General features: G+C 39.7%; 1 protein-coding gene across 1 annotated transcript; it reads right to left on the minus strand.

Moving 5' to 3' along the window:
- Positions 1–1,759: 1,759 nt before the first annotated feature.
- On the minus strand, positions 1,760–20,230 carry fbxo33 (F-box protein 33). Its single transcript, XM_088354009.1, has 6 exons — positions 19,633–20,230; positions 15,665–15,775; positions 14,445–14,605; positions 14,109–14,317; positions 10,654–10,951; positions 1,760–7,802 (listed from the first exon to the last, which is right to left on the minus strand). Exons 1-6 carry the CDS (start codon positions 20,055–20,057, stop codon positions 7,540–7,542), a joined length of 1,467 nt encoding a protein of 488 aa, XP_088210135.1. The 5' UTR covers positions 20,058–20,230; the 3' UTR covers positions 1,760–7,539.
- Positions 20,231–27,785: the final 7,555 nt, after the last annotated feature.

Genomic DNA, 27,785 nt, shown 5'->3' on the forward strand with positions numbered 1-27,785 from the left:
ACACACACACACACACACACACACACACACACACACACACACACACACACACACACACACACACACACACACACACACACACACACACACACACACACACACACACACACACACACACACACGGAATCATCCATGCAAGATGTTAACCTGCTTATTTGGGCCTATAAGGGTTAAGTGTCTTGCCCAATGACACTTTAACACTAAAGACGGGGATCAAACTTGCAACCTCTCGCCATATTGATATTATTAATATGAGTAATAACTCTACATTATTAGTGTTGCAATGATCCTTTTTGGAATTTCATATGTTTCTTCCCAGTCTTTATCAATAACAAATGCAGCTCATAGTGTTTCCTCTCCCATTGAGCAAATTAAACGTTTCCGTCTGTTTTGAGATTTTGTTTCTTTGCTGTGGAAATTAATTAATTAAAATCAGTTCAGTGGTCTTGGGGGTAGGGCACCCACCCCGAGAGTGAGAGGTTGCTGGTTTGAGCCTCGGCTGAGTAATACTACAATATTGTTACCCATTGCCTCAGCGTGAGGTGTTGGTATTGGGTGAGGTACCTGATGACTCCCAACTGGTCCCTGCAACACATCAGTTGGATTGAGCGAGGGGGCTGGGAATTCCCTCCTCTGTACCAATCTTTCAGAAAAAGTAAAACATGACAATGTGTTCTTAACTTTAGCCACCTCCCACTAGGGAGCTTTGGCACCGGTATAAACTTACTGTACATACAATGGAAAGGTTTCTCGAATCCATTTTGTGATGAAAAAGGCATCATACTTAATGCTTCCTGTATCTCTTTTCCTTTTCCAAGATGCATGACCTTAATTATTGACTGCTCAATATTCTCACTATCATAACAAACAGCTTAAAAGGCTGATTATACTACAGTAGGCATTTACATTTCGAATCAGAGAATGTTGTAATAGTCGCCTGTGCAGACCTTTGGGACTTTTTGAGATAATGAGCTGTACAAATAAACATGACTCAAGATTTTTATGAATATATGGCTTTGATGCTGGTTTTTCATCGCATATATGGGTTAAAACATCAGGTGGAATTTATAGTATACTATTTGTGCATATTGTACAATGTGAATGAGAACAAAACAGGCCTCTCTGAAGAGTTGTAGGACGCTTTACCGACACAAAACGGCGACTTGATAATGAAGGTGCTGTTTCTCAGTCACATCAGGAGACTTCTCCTGCTACTGTTAACCATGGAAACCCTGTGGGGGAGCAAATCCCTACCCCAAAAACAACCCGGAGAGGGATGTGTGCCACCAGCCTGTACTTGCCCAAGAGACACCATAGGGAGTAGTGCCCCGACGACCCAGGCGGTTAAGGGATCCGCGAATTTTACACGCAAGATTATATTGAGTTCAAAATTTAGTTTTGCTGGGCCGTGATGTCAAAAACTTGGATGACCCTAGCAAACGATAGTTTTGGCACATTTGGCAGCATTTTCAGATTTTTGTGTGCAAACACATTGTCACCAGTCTTTCAAATACATTTTTAGAGGTTTGAGAGCATTTGTAATGTTTGTTTACAGTGTGGCGTTAGATAATGTTTTTTTTTTTTTTTACATTTATTAGTTAAAGTGATTTACATTTTATTCCATTCAATACATCATCCCGTTATTGTAGTGTGATCAAATATTGTACCAGCCCTCATCAGTGAAAAAGAAGTATCTGTGGTCAAGTGTAACAATGCATCCCCATTTGGAGGAACACGAAAAAAACACATGAGACTCAAATTTCTTAAATGATTTTATTTGCTGACTAAAAGAAAATATTTATTTAACACATTCAAAACATCCAAACAGTTAAACCCTCATCGCTTACAGATTAATGCATACGTTGGATATATTTTGACCGTAATCAAATAGTATTTGGTCAGGAAATATCAACCAAATAATTTCCATCTTAAATAGCTTTTTGATTTTCTCATAGATTGTCCCAATTTGACAAGTTACAGTTAAAGGTTGGTTTAATTGAGCAAATAGATTTAAGATGTTGGAATCCTGTCGTGCTTTGGTTTGGGCCAACTTTCAAAACAGTGTTAAAATAACATTTTTGTGCACATTGTAAAAATCAATATTCAACAGTAATGTTCAAACCATTTTCAAAAACCAAAACACACAAACAATTTTGGACCTTCAAAACAAAATTGATATGATTCCCATCTTGAAAAAGGACACGTTTTGATAAAGATTTTTTGCTTTAAACATCTGACAATGAAAGCAATTTTCCATGTACTGTGTGAAAAAAGAAACGGGGTGTTTCTATTTTTAACTCATTCATTGCCAGTGACGGCTAAATACGTCAAAGATATACAATTTTAAATGTGCTGGGAGTGAGTAAAGGTGGTAACGTTGATACGTTAACCCCAACATATTTATATACTATTAAACAGTAAAGTATTATTGAGAATTCTACAAATATGCACTAGTATTGTTTATATATCTCTATTCATACAGTATAGTACATATCATCTCTTCCTCTGTGGTTTTCTAGTCATTGGCACAACTACTAGCAAGCCTGCTGTAATTGCAAACTGTCCAGACTTTCAACAAATGCACAACATTTGTACCGCAATAAAACTGGGGCCTTCTAGACAAGTCTCACAGAGACCAAGAGTGAGCCTGGCATAGTTGCCACTTCTGCTGGGCCAGCTTACCAGAATCTCAAGATAAAGCAAACAACATGATTTTAATAAATCCTAATAAGGCCAAGTGACATTGCACGTCCTTATTGTCTTCTGTCCTCATTTGTGTGACAGAGAGGACCAGCGAGAAAAGCAAAATGAGACGAGAGTGGATGAGAAGCCTTCCCCTTGCATTAAGTGCAAAGTCTTTGCACCTGCCAGTATCAACAGCAATTTCGGGTTAAGACTTGGTGAGAACATCCCAAAAATCTGAGCCATAGTTTGCATTCAAGACAGTTCACTGATATTGATCGATGGATTCAAGCCTAAGGCTATGTTTATCACTGCTATCGTGACCGTCATGTTGCTAACGATAACTTTTGCTACCAATGTGTTTTCGCAACATTTAAAGTGCCTTGCCACAGGAAAAATATGGAGGCTGGAAAATGATTTGGACATGAAAACCTGTGATGCCTTGGGTGTGATACATTCTACAGACTGTAACCATTGCAACAATCTGGTGTGCAACAAAACCAAACCAAGATCATACAGCTGTTCAGGGTCAAAGCTGTGTGTTTAAGTGACCATATTCAGAGTACTCCAGCAAAAGGGAAAACAACAAAAGCAGTAATATGTAATGAGGAAACAATGACTGTTATAAAAAAAACAACAACAATTAAGAGAAATACAAAACGCAGTCTAGCGAGTTTCCAAACAAACTGCAAAATCTGGAAAGTTGATGCAAAGAACTGGCATTGTGATGATCAAACTTCAAGTTAATTGACAGGTTTATGTGGGTGTTTGGATGTCTTGGTTTCGAAACAACAATAACACACATAGATGTTGCCTTCAAGTGTGGAATTGACACATTTAATCAAACTCTCGAAAGACAAACGCAGTTGCTCAGTTTTGAAAACCCATGTTGCTGGGATCGGGCGGACCTTTCATAAAGCCAAAGTCCTTTTCAAAATCTGCCCGCTTGTTGGAAGAGTCCTTCTCAAAATTGAAATTTCAAATATGGGGATTGAACAATTGTATAGATTTGTGGGAAAAAAATGGAATTGACTACGTTGTAACAGATTCTTTTGTGTCATACACAGACCCCACAAATAAGGAACAACAGGACTGATGACTGTGAGTGCGTGGAAAAAATTACATAATTGAGTATGAACAACTTAATCACCCCAAGAAGCCTAGATAAATGCTTTCCTCAAATCTGCAGGTTTATGATTCTGACACAAAGTATCCGGAAATGGCCTACAAGTCTTGCATAAAAACACACAAACATGGGCACACAATCTCACTTGGCCTTTTCAGAAGCACCGCACAATTTGAAAGAAGCACTCAAGACATCACACCTTCATTCTACTCAGTCCAGCTGGTTCTCTGGTGTGACTCATCATAAGAGACTGCATTTTCATATTTGCAAGCATGTAACAATATATATTTATGAATCCCTCACAATTGTTTCAAATCAGGTTCTCAACTTTGTGGTTAGCAGTTAAGTCATTCTGATGACACGAGAGTCGTCCGTGTGGCTTGTCTGCTCTTCTTTAGCTCAAACTCAAAGTGGACCGCAGCCACGATGGAATATGTTTCAAATCAGGCATGCAAAAAAACGTCCAGTCCCAGCCTGGGGAAGGAATGTCACTGGTGTGCTTTCAATAGCTGCATGTAATCTCATAGTGGCTAGCTTCACCATGGTGCAGGAGATGCTACACTAGGCCCGATAAATAGTTCCTAGACAAAGTGCTTAGTTACCGTTGTTGCTTTTCTCCATGCCCGACACTTAGTTCAACTCTTTGTGATTAAAAAAAAAAAATTGAAATTGTAAAACCTTAAAATAAGTCTTAACACGAAACTGCAATAGACACACTTTTGCCCAAGCATCGTGACGATCCTACAAACTGGCATCACATGCAAGCTTCCAATAACCACTAAGAGCTCTCACGCTAGAATTTGTTGTGGTTACACATCAAGAGCCACAACCAGTGGTATTTTCTTTAAACAGAAATGCACTCCCACCTGCACCCCCCACAATAAAGGCTCCTGATATTAGGGTAGGTGTCACAAGGAAAAGCCCGTGAAGCAAGAAACAAAACAAAGACCAGGCAAAATGGGGACCAAATTGAGGCAGACATCAACAATCAAAGCCAGACTACTGGACCAGCCTGGTGCCAGTGTATGAGACTATGGGCGCTTCATATGGAACTCCGGTGGCATGCACACATTTTGCTCTATTGTGATCTTTGGCAGCCTAGAATTGATAGCTGGGATTACTCTACCAGACTCACTAGCAAACTAGAGGCCTGAGCGTTGTTTTTATCGCTCTTCTCCTCTACCACTGATTGTACCCCGAGAACCACTAGTTTACCATATCCTGCTGCACAATCTTGATCAATTTCTGAGTAAGAACAAAGTAGAAACCAAGACTTTCAGAAAAAGCCTCTCTTTTGACACTAACCAGGTTTTCTTCATGATGGGCAGATATTATCTTTTTTTAAAATATTTTGAAGGTAACTGTGTTAAACCCAAATATCTTTTATCATCTAAACACTAATCAGACAAAAAGTCTAGGTTTCTAACAAAAAATACTGCTTGAGTAGTTTACAGTAGCTGTAGCAATGGCGACACATCGAAAGCACTTTGTAAAAAATATGAACTCTTAGGGCAGGTCATGGTGCAAAGATAGAACCCAGTAAAATATTTTCTTAAAAATTTATACAGTCGAGTCAAAAAGACCGACTTTAAGAATGTAACATCACACTGTACAATCTTCCTTAAAATATATAGGCCTATTTCAAAATAAATGGCAAAAAAATAAAATCCAACATTTTGGGCAAAATGTTTTTTGTTGCTCATCTAGGCTTTCTTCAGGATCTGCAATCACAATCATCACCCTTAAAACATAATGAAACTCTACGGACTCAAAGAGTTACAATCCTGAGAAACGGACCAAGAATAAGAGATTATCATTGTAAATCATCCCGGTCCCGTAAGTGATCACGGACTGATACCTGGATGCAGACCTTTATGTTGTTACACGAGCCAACACTGAAAAAGGGGGACATTTCCTGCTTTGGAAAGATAACCGACAAAGTGGCTCTAGTAAAAAAACAAAACCCTTCATGTAAACAAAAGTGCAGTACGTTACTGGATTGATAGACTGAATGAAACCGTACCAGGCCTGGAAAACCTTGCTAGTACATGTTTTTCAGGTACAAACCAGACAGTGTTCAAACCCAGCTTGGTAATCTTGCACCAAGCTTCAGCTATAGTCGTTACACCTCCATGCCCTCATGGTGCCATGGGTGTCGAAAGAGCACACATTGCCCTGACAAAGCACTACATTCAATTCGGACAGGATATGTCCCAGCCGGTCATCCAAACTCATCTTAGATGATCGAACCCGCCACAGTAGTTGTTACATCTTCTACAGATGGAAAAATGTGTCTTCCATTTGCATTTATTAACCTAATTCTTGGAAAACAAATGTATGATTAGGTTTGCCAACATATCTACCTTGTATCATCAGAGGTCAAAACACAGCCAGCACACAAAAATAACTGGTTTATAGCCGATAGGGATGGTCTCCAAGGCAACTGTGACTCAAGAGCAACTTCAAAGTAAAAAGGCCATCTGCAAGACGGGCGAATATTTCTTCGTAGAGTTAATGACACAAGCGTCCCAGTCAAAGGGATGTTAAAAGCGTACCTGAGACTAGCACAACTACATTGTGCCATTGATGCTTGTTTTCTCTTTCCCAGACACGAGTTAAGTCCACAATATGAGCTACAATGAAAACTTTTCGAAAGCCTGCCACACAATATACTTGATTGTCCAACAGACAGGACTTTTCTTTGATACCTTTCTTAAAGTGTCCTCACACAAAGATGCACGTCTTTGGCATTCCTCCGCCAATTCCTGTCAGATTTCTAAATTGTGGACAAGGAAAGACTTTTGAATAGACACAACCAGCCAGCAATGTGTTCTCATGCAACCTTTTCTACTTTCCTATTACTTATCAATATCTTTGTTGACAACAGTCCTTTCCGATGCTTCGATAGAAGCACTGACTGCAAAAAAGACCCGCTTGGGGATCTCAAGATGTATTGCCTGCCAGTTAATAGCATAAGAAAACTGAACAGCTTTCACCGCACAGATTTCTTTTGAGTTTTGCCATGAGCACTTCCCTCTTTAGACGACTAGCGAGTTAAGAAAAAAACAAAAAAACTCGCCTGGTACATAGTGTAGAGAATGTGCTGCATGCTAGTATGTATAACCTAGATCTCTTTAATATATAATTATTTCTGTCAAGTTCTTCATTTAGTGAACGATCGCTACCCAGGAAGTTGATAGGTGGATGACAACTTTCATAAGGGCAAATGACAGGAAGGGGAGTAATAAAAAAAACGTTTTTGAATTAAAGCTAGTAGCTTGGGGTTGTGCACACAAACACACCAAGTATTTTCCACCAAATCTTAACTGTATATTCATCACTGAGTATCTTTCCTGTTTGGTTAAGACAGTGAGCAGGAAGATTCATAAGTTCTTAAGTGGTATTTAGCCAACATATGTGGAAATTTGACTGCTGTGGCCACACACAAAACCAGGCCTCCAATAGTGACCCACTACTAAAACTTTTTACATTGCCTTAAACATAGCAATCTACATAAACAGTTATTTACATATTTTAGTTTAACTTTGAGATTGGAAGAATGCCAGCATTTGCCTTGTACTAACATTTTATGCCAAAACTTGAGTTGACTGTGATATTTATCTTGGTTTAAAACAAAGCATAACTAGGTTGGCGGAATAAGGTGTGAGCCGATGTGTACTTTGTGAGTTTGGCCTGGCCTCAGACTGGTTTACACATCCGGTCATTCCCGTCTAAATGCCCATACTGAAGGTATGCAGCTCATCGTGGAAGTACCGGGTGGGCTCAGTCAAAAGGTCGTAATCCAAACATGGCCGCCACACTCGACCAAGGCCCAGCGAGACCTCTTTGACCAGATTGTGAACTGGATCACCCTCCTGATCAAACTGCTCGTCCGGGTCAAAGTCGATGCTGTCCTCTGAGACATTTAAGACACGGAGACTGGATCCCCGTAGCCGAGAGATCGCCACCAAGTTATGAGACCACACGGTGTAGCCTGGAATGAGACACAGGTAAGGATGAGAAAAAAAGTGTACATGGGTAATGGAATAAATATGAACTATGCTACCAAAAATGTTGTTGTCGTAAAAATTAAGCAAGTTTGGAACACAATAATTATTTTGGTATTTACCTCACCTGATTATAAAGCGCACGCCACAAAAATATATTTTTTGTCATATATTTGACAAACATAAGGTAGCGCAACTAACAATTATTTGGATGATCAGATTTTCTTCAAAACATTTTAAATTTCCTCTTTATTCAAATAATGCAGTTTGGAGGGATCGAAAAATAGCGCGCAAACCAACAGACTATCTAGAATCTAAAAACAATAAAAAAATAAAAAAGTGTGTGTCGAAAAATACATACAAAATGTTGGCAAAAAGCCTGCAAATATGTAGGGTACATTTTTAAAAAAAGAGAGAAAAAGGCAATATCGGAGGGGAATAAGAGTAACTTCGTCGGAGGTTTGTGCTTTCTATTTTTTACAATAATACAGTTCTTAAACATGTGCCCAAAGGGAGTAGGCTAAAGTCGAAGTTTTTAAGTGCCTGTCCCTGTTCCATTTGTTTTCTTTGCAGGAAAGACGTATTCAAAATTTAAAAAAAGAAAACAGAACTTTACCCCACAAAAAGAAAACTTGAAAACAAATAAATACATTTCAAACGAATATTATTGCTATTGGCACGTTATGCATTTAATATCTAAAGAAACTCTTGATCTATTAATCTTTTTTTAGCATATTTATTCAAAATACCTAAAGTATATGATTTTATTTTAAATTTATGTCAATAAGGGACATTTTTGAGGTCATCATCTAAATCTTTCCAGAAATAAATAGCTTTTGGACTGGCACAATGGCTTTTCAATATTGTGCAAGAATATTGGACCTTAAAGTTCTGGATTCCTCAGAGATGATAAGTCTCTGCTCTGTAGAAAAACAACTGTTGAATATTTCTTGCTTTGTATACCAATAATATGGATGTAAGTTACAATAGATCTTTAAATTTTAACATGTTGGGTTTTATAAACTATGTTTTTATACCTAGCCTATGCACAATCCGAGTTACTTTCTTCTATAATCGAATCAATATTTTAAATTGCTCTTATATGTATTTCCCCAAATCTATATAAAATAATTTAAGTAAGGCAAATTAATAAACAGTATATCATATAGTACGCAAGCACACATTATATAGTTTTTTTGTGTGAAATATATTAAACTACTTAGAACTGCAATGTCTGCATCTCTTTGTACATTTAATGTTTTTATATAGCACATTTAGTTCAAGTTCAGTATCTGAAAAGTGCTGGAAAAAAAAATACATTTGGATTTGGCTGTAAATGACCAGGTGCAAAATACTGTCTTGGGGAGTAATCTACCTCTCTGCCAGACTAAACGGGTACTATAAGCATGCACTCTTATTTGCATCAAACAGATTTGCTGAGAAACGCACTATTTTTACTTGTGGTGCCATAAAACACTAATTTGCATCGAGCATTCTGATAGGTTAAACAGTCTCTCCACTTCTTCACCTGTGCATCAGCGACCTCTTGGTTTAATATGCACGTGAACGTAAAACAGTTTGTAAGAAGTAGAGGGACTGTTTAACCCGCTTTTTAAACTAGCCAGCAGAACAACAATGATCAAAATATAATGAAAATACTGAATATGAAAAAGGCTTTTTTGGTACCTGGTTTGTCCCTGTTGTCTCTGTTTCTAACATAAAAATACTACTACAAAAATACTACAAAATTAAATATCAAATTTAATGCTTTTAACAGGGACCTACAATCTTATTTTACTTTCATTCTGAAATGAACTATTGCTGAAAAAAATACTAAAACACTGCTACAGTGATAACATAATACAGAAATACTACAACAGAAAAATTCAACAACATAATTTTACAAAAATAGTATAGAAATACTACAAAAGTACTACTATGGGAATAATAGATAAATAATATTATGGAAATACTTTAAAAATACTTCTACAGAAATACCACAAAACCACTCCAGTAATAGAAATACACTACTACAGCAATGTTGCGACAAATACTACACTAATACAGGAATATTACTACAGAAATGCTACAAAAACACCACTGCAGATATACAACGAAAAAACGACAAATACTCGAAAATACTACAGTAATACTGTAAAAATATTTAAAAAATTACAACTGCAGTAATGCTTTGAAACTATAAAATTTAGTGCTTAAAACTAAAACCCAATATATAATTTTGCTTTAATTGTGAGTGTTTCAAATCCATTTTGATTTAACTGATCTATTTAGAAAAAAATATAACGAAATATAAAATGTAGATGATTGCGTGTATATTTAGTCATAAATGAAAAATATTGGATAGGTCTGCACGATCGGCCCTTGGACATATTTTTGAAACCAACGCGACCTGTGACTCCAAATATTTGTCCACTCCGGATTTAACCTATCAGAATGCATTTTGCCAACAAGTGTTTCTGGCATCGTGAGTTACAAAAGTGTGACAATTAGATAAGCTCTAATGCCTTTTCGCTTGTCACTTGTACCACTGATGGTCAAACGGAAAAGTGTTGGTGGCCTACCGCCACGACCCGGGTTTGAATCCTGTTGCATACAATGTATTGCGATGATTATCTGTTGATCCATAATTGCTCAAATTTGGATGAATACGGTAAAACATGGTGTAGTGAAGCCCTCTTATATTTTCGGTATGATTTCTTCAACTGTATTATGCTGTATCTAAGGTGTACTGGGTTATAAGGCTGTTCAATTCGGGGGTTTCTACATGTGGCTTGTATTTAAAGAAAATATGAAACTTTTTAAAGGTTTCGAACCCACCGTGAATTATAAGCACTGCCAGTTGAGTACATCTCCAAGCCAACAAGACCAAGGGATCTTCATTGCGATTGAAACTGAGGTCGGAAAATTCCGGGCCGACTCTCAGTAAAAGGAAGTGTGTCAGCGTTTTGTTGTACTGCTGCGCGATGAGCTCAAGAGTAGCGTCGGTCACCGGTGTGTTGCAACTGTCCAGGTGGATGCGCTCCAGCGGAAGACTTGGCTTTAGAACTCTGAAGAGTTCTGAGCTGCTCACTTCTACCACCATAATATACACTCGTAAGTTGGCACTCACTTGTACCTGTGCAAAACCAAGAAAATTTATATAATATTAATCAACAATCATTTCCTACTAAACTCCGATGTGATTTTGTTTAGCTACTTCTAAAGCAAAGGCAATTAGTGTATTTGTTTAATTATAATGCAAACCAGTGTACACTGCACACACCTAATGTTGGATTAAAAATAAGCAACAAAAATGGTTTAACTTTTTCTCAGTTCAAACTACTAAGGAAAGTCATCGCTATGGTGACCGAACTAGTGTGATCACTTCATCGGAAAAAAGGGGCGCTTGCAAAGTTCATGCATCGTTAATGCATCAATTCAGTGTTCTTCGGATAAAATGTAATTTTGCAGGCAAGGTGACCTTGTGTTTATGGTAAGCATTGTTTATATTTTGGAGGTAACACATATGCAAAAACACCGAAGTGAAAGTTCTGCTTGAAATGCATCATTTCTCAAAAAAACATTGTTCTCAGAAGTTTTCTTGGGAACAAGTATTTTAATAAAACTAAGCAATGTTATCCTGTTAGAGAAACAATGTTAAAAGCTAAAATCATACTTTTTTTCTAATAAAAGATGGCGGGTTCAAGCTTTCTTTGGATATGTCCAAATTTTCTGTAGGCCTTCAAAAATGAGGAAAATTGTCTGATGAAGAGGGGCTCCTGTATGCTCTTTTGAGATTTAAAAAGAAAAATAATACTTAAAATGAGCTAAGTTGTTGGAAGGGGAAGCTGGTAGATAATTTAGCACATTTTTATTTTTTTTCTCCATTTAATTTTCCTTATCCATCCATTATCTGCACCGCTTATCCTCACTTGGGTTGCGGGGGTGCTGGAGCCCATTCCAGCTATCTTCGGGCAGTGGGCACCCTGAACTGGTTGTCTGCCAGTCGCAGGGCACAGAGACAGACAACTCGCTCACTCATTCACACCTAGGGACAATTTGGACCGGCTAATTAACCTGACATGCAAGTTTTGGGAATTAAGAGGAAACCAGAGTGCCCGGAGGAAACCCACGCAAGCACGGAGATAACATGCAAATTCAGCTAACGCGCTAACCATTCAGCCGCCGTGCCACCATTTTCCTTATACAGTGGAACCTCGCTAGTTCGTGATTCCACTTTTGCGGGTTCAGAGCTTTGCGGGTCTAAAAAAATATACCTTACCTTCTCAATAAAAGCATTTATTGACTTGAGCAAGCGCGAGCTTATGTCAACTGAGGACACGGTGTGGACACGCTTATTGTGAAGGGGAGGGGGAGGCCCTGACTCAATGCTTAGTCATGGTGAGTTACCGCTTTGCTCACCCCCCCTCCGTCAACTCCTCCCACCTCACCCCCTTCTTCTGTGGCGCTGTTTATCATGGAGGAACTTGGCGAGGCGATGTAAGTATACAGTGGGACCTCGGTTATCGCGGTTAATGGGGACCAAAACCACCCGCGATATGTAAAAATCCGCAAAGTAGCGGCGCACCTTTAAAAAAAAAAAAATAAAAAAAAAATAAAAATGGAACCCACGCAGGAGGTTCCCACGACCTCAGAACTGTGCCGCACACGCGCTAACCACTGCGCCGCCGTGCTGCCCGGCCTCAGCACCGAGCCCCCGACCTACCCGGAGAGTCCGGTCGCCAAGGCGAAGGCCCTCGCGGCCCGAGTAGGAGACGCCGGGCGCTGGCCTCAGCGCCGAGCGCCCGACCTACCGGGCTGAGTTGGCACTGTATACCTGTGTACGTTTTTTAAGCATTTTTGAAGGGGCGCCGCTACTTCGCAGATTTTCAGTTTTCGCGGGTGGTCTCTGTCCCTATTAACCGCGATAACCGAGGGATTACTGTAACTGCTCATATTAAGGAATGCCCATTTAGGTCGGAAAATATGTTTGAAATGTACTAAAATCATATATTTTTCATGTTGTGAGAGAGGGGAAGTATATACTGTGATTTTACATTGTTTTAAAATATTTTGTGAAATTCCAAGTATTCCAAGTGCCCATAGAGTATTTTTACCTTTGTTTGAGAACCACTAGTCTAAAAATATTAAATTTTGCTTCATGGTGAGACATCTTTAAAGGAGCTTGATAGAATTTGGACCATTTTTTTTAACTTGCGGCCACCATCCTTGCTTGTGTCATTAATGCAGCTTTTGTCAGCTCGCTCATGATGCGCGTGAAAGTACAGTAGATGTAACTTTTATTACTTTTACTATTTTCATACTACACAAAGAAACAACAAAGAAAATTGTGGGGACAAGCATGACGTCACTTTCCAGCACTCTGCCAACCCCATTCCTTCTATCGATTGTGTTCTGACCCGAACAACTTTGCTAGAAGATTAAAGCAGATAGGCGCGGTGGAAAATTAAGTATGAATGCTCCTTGAACTCAGTTGGGCAATGCTTACACATAATGTAATTAATAGAGAAAATAAATCCTTAAACTTAGCGCATAGCGCTCATTTTTGCTTGGAGTATTTAGACCTCAGCTAACCGTGTCGCTGGGAGACTTCCGACTGTTTTGTTCAAATTGCTTGCGTTTATCATCAAAAGTTGAGTGTAGTAAGTTTACCTGATGTCGTGTGCATGCGTTCCTTTTTTGTCTTTGCCTCCTTTTAGGTATGCGATAGTGACTTTTCTTTTTGTGTTTTTTGCTGCATGTATTGCAATTAATATAACATTGTCCAGATGGCAGCTCGCTTATGGGGGAGCTGCCTCATAAAGGCTTCCAGGTTAGGCCCGCTAGCAGTAGGCTAGCCTACCGTGTTAAGTATTTTTCCCCGACTGGGTTCGTGTTTGTTGCCATAATCATTTTTGTTGTTGGCTTACTGCATGTTTTTGTTCAGCCAGATTCCCGTTTTTTTCTGCCGATTGGTCCCGCTTCGCCCTCTATAATATCCGGGTAGTCTGCCGTAATCATTTGGTATATTTAAGGCTGGGTTCGTGTTTGTTGCTGCAGCAGACTGTCTTTAAAATGCATTATCTTGTAGAATAATTGGAATATGCCAATGAGATACATTATACTTATAAAATGCTAAAAACATGCACCATTTCCCCCCATTTTGTATGTTTTAGAAACTTGGTATCCCTTTTAACATAACAAACATGGAAACAAATATGTAATCGGAATGGGGCAAATGTTTTTGAAGCACAGTAACCTACTTATAATTGTGGTTGGGGATTGAGTCTTACCAAAGCCTTCCAATCCTCCTCTGTGGCTGTCCCATCTAAAGATTTGACCTTCAGGGATGTGTCACTGAGCAGCAATGAGAGACGATGTAGCGGAGTGCGCTGGGGTGATGCCAACAGGCTACAAAGCTCAGACGACAAATCAGAGAAATCGAGGGCCAGAGAATGAAGAAAAGAAAGACGATCCAATTCACTTGGTGAGATAAGTGGACCTATCAGGAAAAAAAGAAATGTTGGAGCGGTGTAAAAATGTCCCAGCAAGGATACAAGCGTGTTTTCAAGTTCGGTATACGCAATGTGTCAAGACATTTTACTCCAAAAAGTGTACATCACACAGACCAAGCTCTTTGTCCAGCAGGCTGAGATGCTGCAAAGTCTCAGAGGAAGGATTTGATAAGGATGCCAAGGTGGAGGGAGTGAGCAGACCAAGCATGAAACTGCAAGACAACCACTTAAGTTGCCTGCTGTACGACAGCAACTCCCTGAACAAGCGCTGGATCCTGCCAGAGATAAAGATTCACAATGTTATAATTAGTAACGTATCATTGCAGAAAGATTTAAAAATAAAGTCAAGCAAAAAGGGTGAGCAAATAAATACAGTCGTACCTTATTCTCCCTCTGCAGCATACTTTTCATTGTTTTAGCTTATATGCCACATGCACTTGATGTTTCCAAGCATTGTACACAGTACAATTCCAACTTGACTTTTTTCACAGCTCAATGTAAATCATGTCTGCTGTTGAACGCTCATCCGTAAGCGTCTCAACAAGACAATCGAAAAAAAAAAAAATATATATATATATAAAAGGGCTCGGAAGGTTATTGGACAATAATTATAAATACTTAATGCTTTGATTTGATATTAATTGTATAAAACAAATGCAATTTAAATTTTAATTTTGTTGATATATCTTTTGTTTAGATTTATTTTTGGTACCATCTACCTTTATTGTTAATTGCGTATATGTTTTTTACTCATTTTCATGTGTTGATTATTTCAGCAGTTACACCATCCATTTTTATTTTGTTGTATCAGGTTTATATATGAATATAAAAGGTCCTTGGTTCAAGCCCGGGTGGAAACATATGTTGGCCTGGTGGGGGATGAGCACCACCAGGCTGTACTTGTGCCCAAGACACACCGCAGGAAATTATGTCCCTAAGACCTAAACAACCATTAAGTCTCTATAGATGTGATACGTTTATTCTGTATTTAATAGTAAAATATGTAATATGTATTTATTATTCATCGGACATCATTGTTGCTATCTGCCAATCATGTTGCTGTTCTTTGATTTCCACACTCTTCAGGGGTGATCTGTTTTCGTAACCTTGATGATTTAATAAAAAGAAGGGGCTCGGAGGAAGGCTTTAGGATGGGATGGAATTTTCTTATCTGAAAGCTTCTGTTCCGTACCTCATTTGCGAAATCAAAATCCATTGATGTCTTCTCTCATTATACTAAATGTCTACTAAAGTTAAAACTTTACAAAGATGAGTAAAACTAAAGCTGGCTTTCAACGTTAGACACTCTATCGTTATTAATGCAAAAGCCTTACTCGTTGATCTTTTTGTGACCTTGGTGAATCTGGTCAAAGTTGAATATGTCAACAAGTTCCTCCGGGATGGCCGAACACGGGTCACCAAAGAGACGCAACTTCTGCAGATTCCTGAGAGAAAAATGTATGAAAAAATAAAGGACAACTTCCAGCACCTCAAAACAGGATTGCATACGGCCAGGATCCGTCCCGCGACACTGGCGGACAATGCTGCCACCGAGGGTGAGAATGGCGTACCCAGGTGTTGCCGGTTCCTTGGGAAGTTGATTGGTTGAAGGAGTGGGTAAGGATATCGGCCCATCGGGCCCTACACTCTTTTGATATAGATTTTTTTGCATGCTAGGCTCTTCCCCCACATCGACACCGACCACAATTTAGGAGTACAAGCCTCACAAATGCAGAAGTTGTTTCTTGCGTGAGGTTTTGAACACTATTGGCAGCTATAACTCCACCTAAATAGCTAATTACTTTGTATATTTTTTTGTGTACAGATTAAACTCCACACACACCAGATGCCAAATGCGTGCAACGCCACATACATAACAGGAGCAAAACGTCAGGTTTGACGGTACTTTATTCAATATTGAAAGTGTACTCACGATATTTCAACTTTTTCACCCACACATAAAAATGCTACAGTTCTCTTTCTGCCAGATTGCTGAGGTTCTCTTTGGCGTTCAAGGAACAATAACAATCATACAATTTGGTCCGTCACCGCAGCAACTGCCAATGACAAAAACACAAAGACGCCATTTCACATGTATGTTGCAATCTGGCATCTTCTCCACATTATGGTTGCTCTGGCGCTGTAGTCTAGAAATAAAGGGCTCACATTTTATGTGACATAACTCTTATTTGTTTTCTTTCAGAGCAGTAGTAAATAAGTGCTTGTGTTCAGAATCACCTTATTGGATCGTCACATTATCTGAAAACATGTGCCGTAAACACCTTGGAGCAGAGCTGAAAACCGCACAACTGAAAACGACAGGGGCACTGCGCCATTGCATCGACTCCAAATCTTCATGTGGTTAGTGCCATGTCTGCGCCGGGCTTTAGTGGTACGTTTCGGCCGCAAAATCAAAAGTGGTCCAAGCAAAGGTGCATTCATTGACTTAATCACACCTCTATGAGGTATGGATAAAAAATAGATTTCATCTATATCAGGAAGAGTCCAGCCGAGGTAAATGATTGATAATGAACGCCACTCAAAATGCATATACGTCATCACAACATAAACAGAGCGGTTAGGAGCAACACAATGGCAGCACTTTGTCTGTGTCAAACATTTTATGATGCTAGAGCAGATTTCGATGAGGAGGGACAGTTCACTATCGGAGAATTCTCAGGCGATCGTGAGGAGTCAACGCAGGGGAGCATAAAGGGAACTTGAGCTGTATTGTCTTTGTAATGTATTAAAATATGTAATTTTTTATAAAGGTTGGATGTCCCCATGTTTCTAGTGTGTCTTACTGAATAAATTGTATGCATTGTCATTGATAACAACGGAGTGAGACATTGTATGCCACAAGATTAGGCATGGCTCTCCAAGGTGAACTTGTAATAAAGACTTTAAAGGAGAAAAATAAGATAAAAGACTGCCAGGATAAAAGTATTCACAACATAGTGCCTAGATACGTGGCTCAAGATATAATAATAATATTGCAATTTAAAAAAAAAGTACATCGTACCACTGGCATGCATGTATGCAAGTATACGGATAAGAGACATCAGGATCTGGTTCACCTAATGTAATGGCTGGAAACCCCCCCCTTTTTTTTAAAATAGGTGATGTTTTCCAAAATCGGCCCTAAATAAAATTACAAGAGGATTAAACAGAAGTTAAATGCTTTTAAACTATTTCACACGAAAGTATTAGGCAACAATATAATTATATTTTACCTTTGATGCAAAAACAATGCCTTAGTTATTTGGGTGTAGAGAATTTTCACCCAGACCTAAGACAATCTATAATGAAAACCACACCTTTGCCAGGCAAAGCATCCAGTCACTATCTGTACTGTACTGACTGAACAATCAAAGTCCAGAACTGTAGTTGGTATTTTCAGATGTTCATAGCAAAAGCACTGGTATGGCTCCCAGAAAGTTTAAAAAAAATTGTATTCAAGAATTTTCCAAGTACTTCTTTATGACTATGTTTTTAAAAATGAGTTATACACGATAAAAGCCAACTCTATCGCTACTATAAGCAGTGCAGAGAAAACAAATTGACAGGAAAGGTTGCCACTATTGTGCATAGTAGGAAAACCCATTTTGTGATTGCATTACAATTCTGCAAATATTTGCTGTGCACATACAGAAGCGTACGAATGCTCACGTGCATCACACTGTACACAGAATGTTGCATGCGTATCATTGCTGAATTCAGCAAGTCATGCCCACACAATGCTTATCTGTGCAGCTTGCATTATATCTGACAACAGAAGGACAACCATCATACCTAGATAAAGCCTTGACAAAACAAACACAAATCTATGTTTGGCAGATAACAAGAGGAAAGTGTGTCAAGTGACACTTAACAAAAAGGGAATGGAAATGTGATGTTATAGTTAGTTTGCGCCCCATAGATACTGACCAGGATTACATAACTTCTAGCTAACGGGACCCATGTATTAGTGATGGGAATTCCGGCTCTTTATAGAGAACAGGCTCTCGCGGCTCGGCTCACAAAAAAGCGGGCACTTTCGGCTTCCAAACTGTTCTTCAGTTTATTTGAATAATAATTTACCAATAACTATGAAACATTGTCCACCGAATTAATGAAGAAGTAAGAGAAATCAAGAGAAAAATAGAAACGATAGGGACAAAGAGAAAGAAAGTAAGAGAGAAAAGGAGAGAAAGTAAGAAAGTGAGAGAAATAGAAAAAGAGAAAACGGATGACAGAAAGAGAACGATAGACAGATAAAAAGAGAAAAAAAGAAAGCGAGAAGGGGAAATTTAGAGACAACAAGAGGCAAACAAGAGAAATATAGAAAGAGAGAGAGAGAGAGAAAGCTAGAGGGGGGAGGAAGTGAGAAAGTGAGATAATGTAAAAGACAGAAAGAAAGAAGAAACATAAGAAAAAAAGAGGATAACGGAGAAAAAGAAGCAAGAGAGAATGCCGGAGACAGAAAGAGAAAGATAACAAGAGAGAAAGCAAGACCGAACAAGAGAAATAAAAAGGGAGAGGCAAAGAAAATTAAAGATAAAGGAGAGATGAAATGAAATGATCTGCATTTATATAGCGCTTTTCAAGTCAATAACTTCCCAAAGCGCTTTACAATGTGCTCCACATTTCCCAATAGCGGCCGCGCAGCCATGTAAGGCGCTAACCTGCTTATTGGGGGTATTGGGGGTTCAGTGTCTTACCCAAGGACACTTCAACATGTAACAAGGACGAGCCGGGATTCGAACTGGGATCCCTTGATCCCAAGACGAGCGCTCTACGTCCTGAGCTACTGCCGCCCCAAACTGAGGGAAAGCAAAGGCTAGAAGATAAAGAAAAAGAGAAGAAGAGAGGAAGAGAGACGGAATGAGAGTTTCAAAAGGAGTTGTCTGTTGATGAGGAGCCGACTCTCATCGTTCACTTAAGAGTCGGCTCATAAGGCCGTTTCGTTCTTGAACGACCCACCACTAAAGGACAACCAAGGCACCTAGGTAAGGCCTAACCAAAACAAACAAACACGAATATGTTTGATCCATATCGAGAAGAAAGTGTGTTTATGACACCTTTGTCTAACAGGGAATATAATTGTATAGTTAGTTTGCTAACCCGTAAACACTGGCGTAGATTACATAACATCTAGCTAACGTGACCCATGTATGTATTTGCTAATGGCGTCACAGCTGCTAGCTAATTAGCAAACACCAAATACACATTTAAATGTGCATAGAATGAACGGGAAATAACCTAAATGAAATTAAATCTGAAATTATCTATAATTCAAAAGTAAACTGAATGTTCAAGTCACCTGTTGTTGCGTATATTCGTGAGAACACACAAAGTCTGATCTACGTAGGTCGCCATCGCGTCTCTCCATCGCTTGGACGGTCGCAGGTCGGTGTCAGGACCAGGTCCGGGAGGAAGGTCGACCCGGGTGCAGGGAGGATCCTCGTGCATGCAACTGAGGCTGAGTTCCGTAGGGGCGAGTTCTAGTTGCAGTTCCCGCACGAAAGCGCCAAACTTCCGCATGAGGAACTCCAACCTCAGGCTCTCTTCGGAACCGCCGCCTATCCGGAGTTTGAGTTCTGTCCACAGGGCGGGATAAAAGAGGCACTCCCTCCAACGCGAGCAAACGGCCGAGGCCCGGAGCTTATCTTGGTCGGATAGAAAAGAGAAGATGTGGACGATGAGCTCGCTCGGTAAAGCCATGGCTCCGACGCCGCACAGGGCCATGGCGAGCAACGGTAAAAAGCTAGCGAGGATTTAACAGTCGCAACCTCGCAGTAACGATTGTACCGCGGCGGAAGCTGTAAGCAGCGTCGTAGCGAGCGGAAACCAGGCAGCCTCCCAGTTTTGCCTTCAATAGTATCGGACCCTACCACTCGCTTTTACCCACAAGGGAATTCAAACACAAATGACAGCTACCACGCTTATTGTAAAACTGGTACGTACTTTAAATTGTGAAGCGAATCAAGAAGTTAAGCGTTTTTTGATCCAAGAGTTTGTAATGGAGGGTGCATTTAAGAATCACACGGCGAATGTAATGGATTCGCCCTCTGTGCTTATTTTTGCCATTCCCACTGCTACCAGGGGAGGGCAGCGTTTTTCTTTTCGAACTCTGTAGAACCATGTGATCTTTATTTTGAATCTAGTGCAGGGGTGGCGAACACGTGCCTCTGGAGCCGCATGCGTCTCTTGGCCAATAAGAATGCGGCTCTTTGCCTAATCATATTTTCTATAGACTGTGGCTCTTTGCCTTGTTCCATGTAGTTTTTTGTGTGTATTGAGGGTGAAGACTTTCCTTGAAATCAACACAAGAACAATACTTGTTGTATTGTAAGAAGAGGAGTGTGTTATGGGAAATAATATGTTTTTAATTGTGTGTGTTTGTGTGTGTCTGTCATGGCAGGTCAGTGCGTGGTGTGACTCTCTGACTCTCACAGATAAAAATTCCGTCTCTTTGTGTCAAACCTGTTCACCACCCCTGATCTAGTGCCTTCGCTCACAGATATCCACAGAACATTAGGTAGGACACGCCCCTTTGAGCGGCATGCCTACTGCGTTTCTAAGCTAGTCGGGTCAAACAGTCAGACTCTTCCAGCAGATATGGACAGAGCAGAACAAATAAAAAAGGAAAGGCCGGTGTTATGCCGAGAAATGCACCCCTGCTGAGATTTGCACCCCGTAGCTACTATAAGCACTTTTACCTCGTTTTATCTCACTTTTTGGGAATGCAATGGCGAACATATAACCAAAACCACTTCGTCTTGCGTTTGTTGGGAATGTAATACAATTTAAACCATTCCGTCTTTGTATTTGTTATGAATGTAATCAAACGGTAATGTACACCGTATATAAATCACTTTTGAGAAGGTAACATGTTTACTTTGCCTTTTTCTACTCAAATCGCTCGTATTGAAACTGTTATGCACTCTACCATAAAACTTGTTATGCTGAAATGAACTGTCAAATCATCAACAGATAAACGGGAGACAAACGTGTTTGATTTCTTCTCAAACATCAATAATTGTATTTTGTATTTAACTTGAATAAACAGACATCCTGTGCCTAACATTGTCACAGCAACGGTGTCATTTTTTTTTCTAGTACAAATGATCCAACGTCAACCTAATAATGTAAATGATGCTGATGGGAGGGACCAGCCTGGCTGCCTCAAAATGCACCCCCCATCTATCTCTGGCTATGAAGGTTTTGGTTATATGTGTGCCATTACATTCCCGAAAAGTGATATAAAAGTGAGATAAAACGAGTTAAAAGTGGTTATAGTAGCGGGAGTGACGTGTGCGCGCTCCCGCTACGGGATGCAAATTTCGGCAGGGGTGCATTTCTCGGCATAACACTTGGTCATTGTGCTACCTATTGATGCACTCAAGGCCGTACCATAGAGTGGGGGTTTTTAAGGGTTATTGTTCTATCTTCGTTATTCATTATCCATTATCCGTTATCGGTCAGTTCATAATACGCTACAAAGCCTAGGAGCCGGGACACTTACTCTCAGCCAAAAGGCCAAGCTAAGGTCCTAGCCCTAAAGCCTTGCTGCGATCATTGCGAATGCACCGTTCCCGGAGGTACTGCAATACCGGGCCGATGCGTGGAGTGGACAGAGCAAGCTCTTATTCCATCTCGGCCAAAAGGCCAAGCTAAGGACCTAGCATCATAGAGTACCGGAAAGCTAGAATAACTTTTAATGGGTAAAATGTTATTGTCTCTAATAAATTCATTGTTTCATCTTGTTGTGAGCTAAAGTAACTCCAGGTCCACTTGGTGGCTTACATTGTTTCAATGTTTTTTGTTTTTTTAAATAAGGCTGCACCACATCGCCAAACTCACTTCCCTTGATTTATAAGGAGGAAGTACAAGAAAAAAATATTGTAAATCTTCCCACTCTCAGGGTTTCTATAACCGTTTTAACCACTCTTGTGGCAAGTGACTATAGTGTATATGGTCACTTCAGTAGACATCAAAACTAGAGTAATAACTTTATTTAACTTTGTTAGTTTCTTTTTTAAATATCTTTATACATACAGAGTTTATATTTTTTATTTTTAGCTTTAATTGGCAAGTGACTATCTGGTTATATATATGGTTATGTGCATATACACACACTAATATATATATATATATATATATATATATATAATGTATATGGTTGGTTGAGTGATTGGATCACTTAACCAGTAAGGATGTAGGAGCACCATTTCCTGTGGTTTGTCTTGGGCAAGTACAGCCTGGTGGCGCCACTATATTTCATTTACTTTGATTTGCAAAATGAAAATAAAACATTGTTCCAAAATGTTACACAACTTTTTAAAAAAGTATTAAAATATCCTCTTAAGACTGATTTTAATTTGAAAATATTTTTAAATGAGTTTCATGTAACGTGTTAACATTTCTCTGCAATTTTTTGTGATTTGTATACTGTAATTGTTCATCAATTGTTCTTTACAGAAGGTGTTCGTTTTTGATCACAAAAAAGCCTTATTTCGTTTTTATATTTTCAAATTAATTTTCCGTAATCGAAGCATGTGTTGACGTTGACAAAAAGGTTACCCACATGGAAATCGGTTGTAATTAGAGCAAGTTATGATTTTCTTTTAATGTAAATACGTTACCTTAACTGGGACGTTGACCCGACCAATGTGGCCGCCATGTCGGCACGCTAGTTGGCGTATCTAGTCTCCTGTACAAATCTGTGCCTTCTCTGACACACCCTCTTCACTTCAACCTCTGCAAAATAGTTGGTTGGATACCTTAACCACCAGGGTCATAGCACCATTTCCTGTGGTGTCTTGGGGAAGTACAGCCGGGCCAACATTTCCACCCTGTCTCTAACTAGGGTACTTTCAGTTGTTAGGCAAATGTGGTAATCACTGCACTACGGAAACATATGAAGTTTTATAAGAGTGTAATAGATAATTATTGTCATTGTAAAATATGAAAGGCACAACAAAATTAAAAAGAGCCATCCTGATGGTGCAAGAACATTTACAAGATAAAATACCACAGATTTAAAAAAAGGTTTACAGTAATAGAATGGAAATAAACAATATCAAATTTAAAAAATATAAAGAATTGAATTATCTCCTGTCACTAGTACGTGTTCCCTTCTAAGCATGCTAACTAACCAGTGTTTCATTTTGCAGCGTTGAGGAGAATTATAGCCTTTGGGTAGAAGCTGTTTTTTAGTCTATTAGTTCTTGACATGATGGTCCGAAGTCATCCACCTGAGGGCCCCAGTTCAAACAAGTAATGTCAGAGGTGGAAAATGTCCTTTTTAATTTTCTGGCTTCTCTTAACACAGCCAGCTCAGTACAGTTCATCAAGTGAGGGATGGAGACAGACCACAACTTTCTGTGCTGTGCTGATCACCTTCTGAACTTCAGATCTTTGGGCAGATGTGCAGCCGGTGTACCTTACACAGACACACAGTGGTGGGCTATCAGGGCCTGCAAAGCCTTCTCTCCTGGCCTAAAACAAATCTGAATCATGTGATGTTAACTATACTTTGTCTTTGAATATTTATCAAATAATTCCAAAATATCAGCTTTCTTTCATTGCGGTTGCCTCTGGTTGGGTTGCTTCCAGATGTGTGATTTCACATTTAAGCGTTTAACCAATCACATTTTAGATATTACTTGTTGCCAGGGTCAGAAATCTACCCGGAGGCCTTCCCAATCAATCCTGCAGGCATTGTGACATAAAATAAGTGTTGATAAGACTGAAATCAGATTTCGAGTTGGCAGAGCCAGGGCTTTCTAGAAGATTAAGGAAATTGTCGGCACTTTCACAAAATATGTTTGGCTAGGGGGCGGTAACAGAAGTATCACAACAAAAAAGGGAAGAAAAATATGCTTATGTCCACTGCTTGTTGAACGGACATTATCACCTCTGAATCGAACAAAAAATATATGTCTGAAATACGTCAGGATAGGCTCGATTTCCACCATTAGCTCCGACGGCCATTGAAAAAGCACTTCTTGATGGAATTAAAACGCACAGAAAATCTGTAAAACAGAGTAATTGAAATATTTTTCTGGAAAGAAAGAGAAATCCTAGATTGCAATGCATAATCCTGTTGTAAACAATGTTCACTATGTTGTTATCAATGACAGAAATAATTCTAATGCTAAAAATAGAGATATTTCGACATTCGATTCTGAAGTGAGACCCCGTGGATAGCGAATGTCATGTCATCCAGCCCCACATTCAGGATAAAATCAAAAACCCAACACAGGCTGGCTTTAGCAAAAAACATGCGTCTGATGACATTTAAATCTTATCTCTTTATGGTCAGTCCCTTAACATCTAAATTGGAATGCATCAAAATGCGTTTGTAAAATAAAATTGAATTCTTCTGCACATACATTTCATGTTCTGATTGTCATGGTCGCCTTGGCGACCGGTCTGCCCCGCCCCCTGGGCACCAGCTGAAGCAGTTCAACTAATCGCGTGTCTGCTATTTAAGGCTGGATTGTGGGCTTTGCGGGTGCTGGCTCATTATATACACATTCCCCGGTCTGTTATGCCTTGTCCTGTTTTAGTTTTAAACATTTTCCGTCTGTCATGCCCTGTCCTGTTGAGTTCGTGCCGGAGGAACTCTGTACCGTTCTGTTCTGAGTGTAAGAATGTTATTGTTTGTCTTGTCCCTGAGTTTTGGACAACTTTTATTTTGTTAAATAAAACTTATGGATCGTCACGCAATTGAGTTCTCCCTTCCTGCCTCCTGCCTCCGTTCTGGTCCGGTCACCCCTTCCACTCCACCTCGCCTCGTGACACTGATAGGTGAAGAAATTCAAGATGTTCCGTTCTTACCCGTTTTCCGGACAATACACAGTCACATTTGTATGGAATCCAAGCACAATTTATTATTTTTAGGAGGCTATTTAATGTCTTTTGATTTCTGTTTTGTTTGTTGTTGTTTTACTTTGTTTAATCACTGTGTGTTGCCGCAGGCTGGAAAACAAATTACCCGTCAAGGATAATAAAGTTCTCCTCCACCTTGACCTTGAGCATAAAAACTAATTGCTCATGAGAAGCTACACGCACATCACCACTAACCACTTATTTAACGGTTAATACAATTCACAACAAATAAAGCTGTCACTGTCATTGAACTTCCAGCCAATAACTTAATAGCATTGAAAAAAATGAGTCATACCAGATTGGTATTTTTTCACAATCGGTTCCCTAATACTGTATTTAGTGTGAACAAATTTCAATCCATTAATTAAGAAAGAAAAAAACATTAATAAATTAAATTGCGTGCCTTTTCATACAAAATAAGTGACTTTTGACCCGAAATATTCTTTAAAAAATTGTCTTGGTGCTCTATGCTAGCTGGTGCCAATTAATGTTTCTTGCTAATCTAGCAGTGGTATGCCAGCGCCTGCAAGGCCTTCTCTGCTGGCCTAATTTTTTTTTGAATCGTGATGTTAATTATATCTTGTCCTTCAATACTCCATGAGGAGTTTGCATGTTCTTTTCATGCATGCGTGGGTTTCTTCTGGGCACTTTGTGTCAGGCAGGATGTAATTAAAACTGAGATCACTTGCACTCGTTTCTTGGTTTTTATTGGAAGGAAGGAATGACAAGACGTGAATCTTCGATCCGTTGTTTGACGGATTGTCGAGACTTGACAGGCGGGTGAAGGCTTGGCGGGAATGGTTGCGGACAGGCGTAGTCGTCGTGTTGTTGGTTGGGGCTGGACAAGAAGGGCGTCGTTGTGTTCGGAAGAGAGATCAGGAGTCAGGCGGGCAGGGCAGGTCGTAGGCAGATTCGGAAACGGGTCGGCAACGGAGATCAGGTAGAACAACAGGAGGCAGGCAAAGAGTCGGAGGTACGGGCTTTCTGAGCAAATGGCAACAGATCGCATAGTACAATCGAACAAAGTGTTACCGGAAGCTGGGGATTTAAATATACAGGGTGCGCCAATCAGCTGTCCTGGCTGTTGGCGCCAAATCCTGAACACAGGTGTTCCCGATCCGGGTGATTGTGACACTTTGTTTTTTCCACATTAAAAAAACATGCATATATGGTTGATCAGCCGGTCCAAATTGTCCCTAGGTGCGAATGACTGAGTGAGTTGTCTGTTTCTGTGTGCCCTGCGACTGGCTGCCCACTTCCTGTCGATGGCTGGGTTGGGCTCCGGCACGCTCACGACTCCACTGATGATAAGAAAATGGATGGAAATAGATACTTATTAAATAATTAAACATTTTCTGTCAGGTTTATTTTATTGCTTTCCCACTCTCTGTGCTGCTTACACATGTGTGCTTACATACAGTATTTAAGCATTTAACGGATCACATTTAGCCATTACTTGCTGCCCGGCTCAGAAATCTTGCCGAAGGCCTTCACAAACAGTTCTGAAGACCCTGTAGCATAACATTGGTGTCAAATATGCTGTTGGTTTAGCCAATCATGTTTTGAGTTGGCTAGCGGGCGTTCACGAACCTCAAAAACTGCTGCCAGAAATACGACAGTAAAGGCTCGACTATTAGCATTAGCATTGATCACGATAGAAAATAACCTCTTGATGGAACTGAAACGCACAGAAAATCTGTTCGACAGATTAAATGAAATCTTGAAAAAAGGAGGATGGATTTCGAGCACAAGTGGAAATGTTTTTTTGTGAATAGATTTGGCTATATTCCTAAATAATGTGCAATTTTATGAGGTTATTATTGATGATTTATTTATATGTGACGCAGGTGTAGCTGCAGTAAATATTTTATAGCCATACAATTGCTATTGAGGGTTGCATTTATTCAGCCCACTGAAGGCCTAGGTGTGAAATACGCAGCCCGCCTCTGAAATCTAATACAGATTTTCAGGAGGCAGACCAAAGAGCTGACACATGAACTAAGTGACTATATTTTATCAGGGCTAAAGATTATTGACAAAAAGCGCACCTCACAGGGAAGGAGCGGAGAAAACGATCAACAGAAAACACAGTCTGGAAAAAACGCCTGGAAGAGTTCAGGAAGTCTAGGTTTGATCAAAGACAGATACCAAGGGTTCCAGAAACTTACACAGACAGGGATATCATAAAGGGCCAGCAATGATCAACAGCGTTGAATGTAGGCACGGTCCTTAAATACCTCTCCCCTGTTTCGAGTCCTGTGCGGTTAATGATCAACAGGTTTGTGGTCCTCCAGTCTGTCTGCCTATTGGCATCCCTTTGAGGACAATGGTGTGCTGGACATTTAATTTTGATTCCTTGTAGACCGCTCTTTGGAGGAATATGTCCCACCGGCATGCCTCATAAGACCACAGGGACGAGTCAGAATATACCAGTGCGAAAATGAGCAAAATGTCTGGTCTGACCCCATATGACCGCTATATAACGGATGAAATATTTGGTGTTTTTTTTTATTTTTGTTTGTTTTAATTGTGTGTTTGACTTGGTCTAAAATTTGATTTAAAAATGCATTGAAAAAG

Source organism: Urocampus carinirostris, chromosome 15, assembly GCF_059441175.1.
Source record: "Urocampus carinirostris isolate Australia breed hairy pipefish chromosome 15, RoL_Ucar_1.0, whole genome shotgun sequence".
In the NCBI taxonomy this organism is placed as follows: Eukaryota; Metazoa; Chordata; class Actinopteri; order Syngnathiformes; family Syngnathidae; genus Urocampus; species Urocampus carinirostris.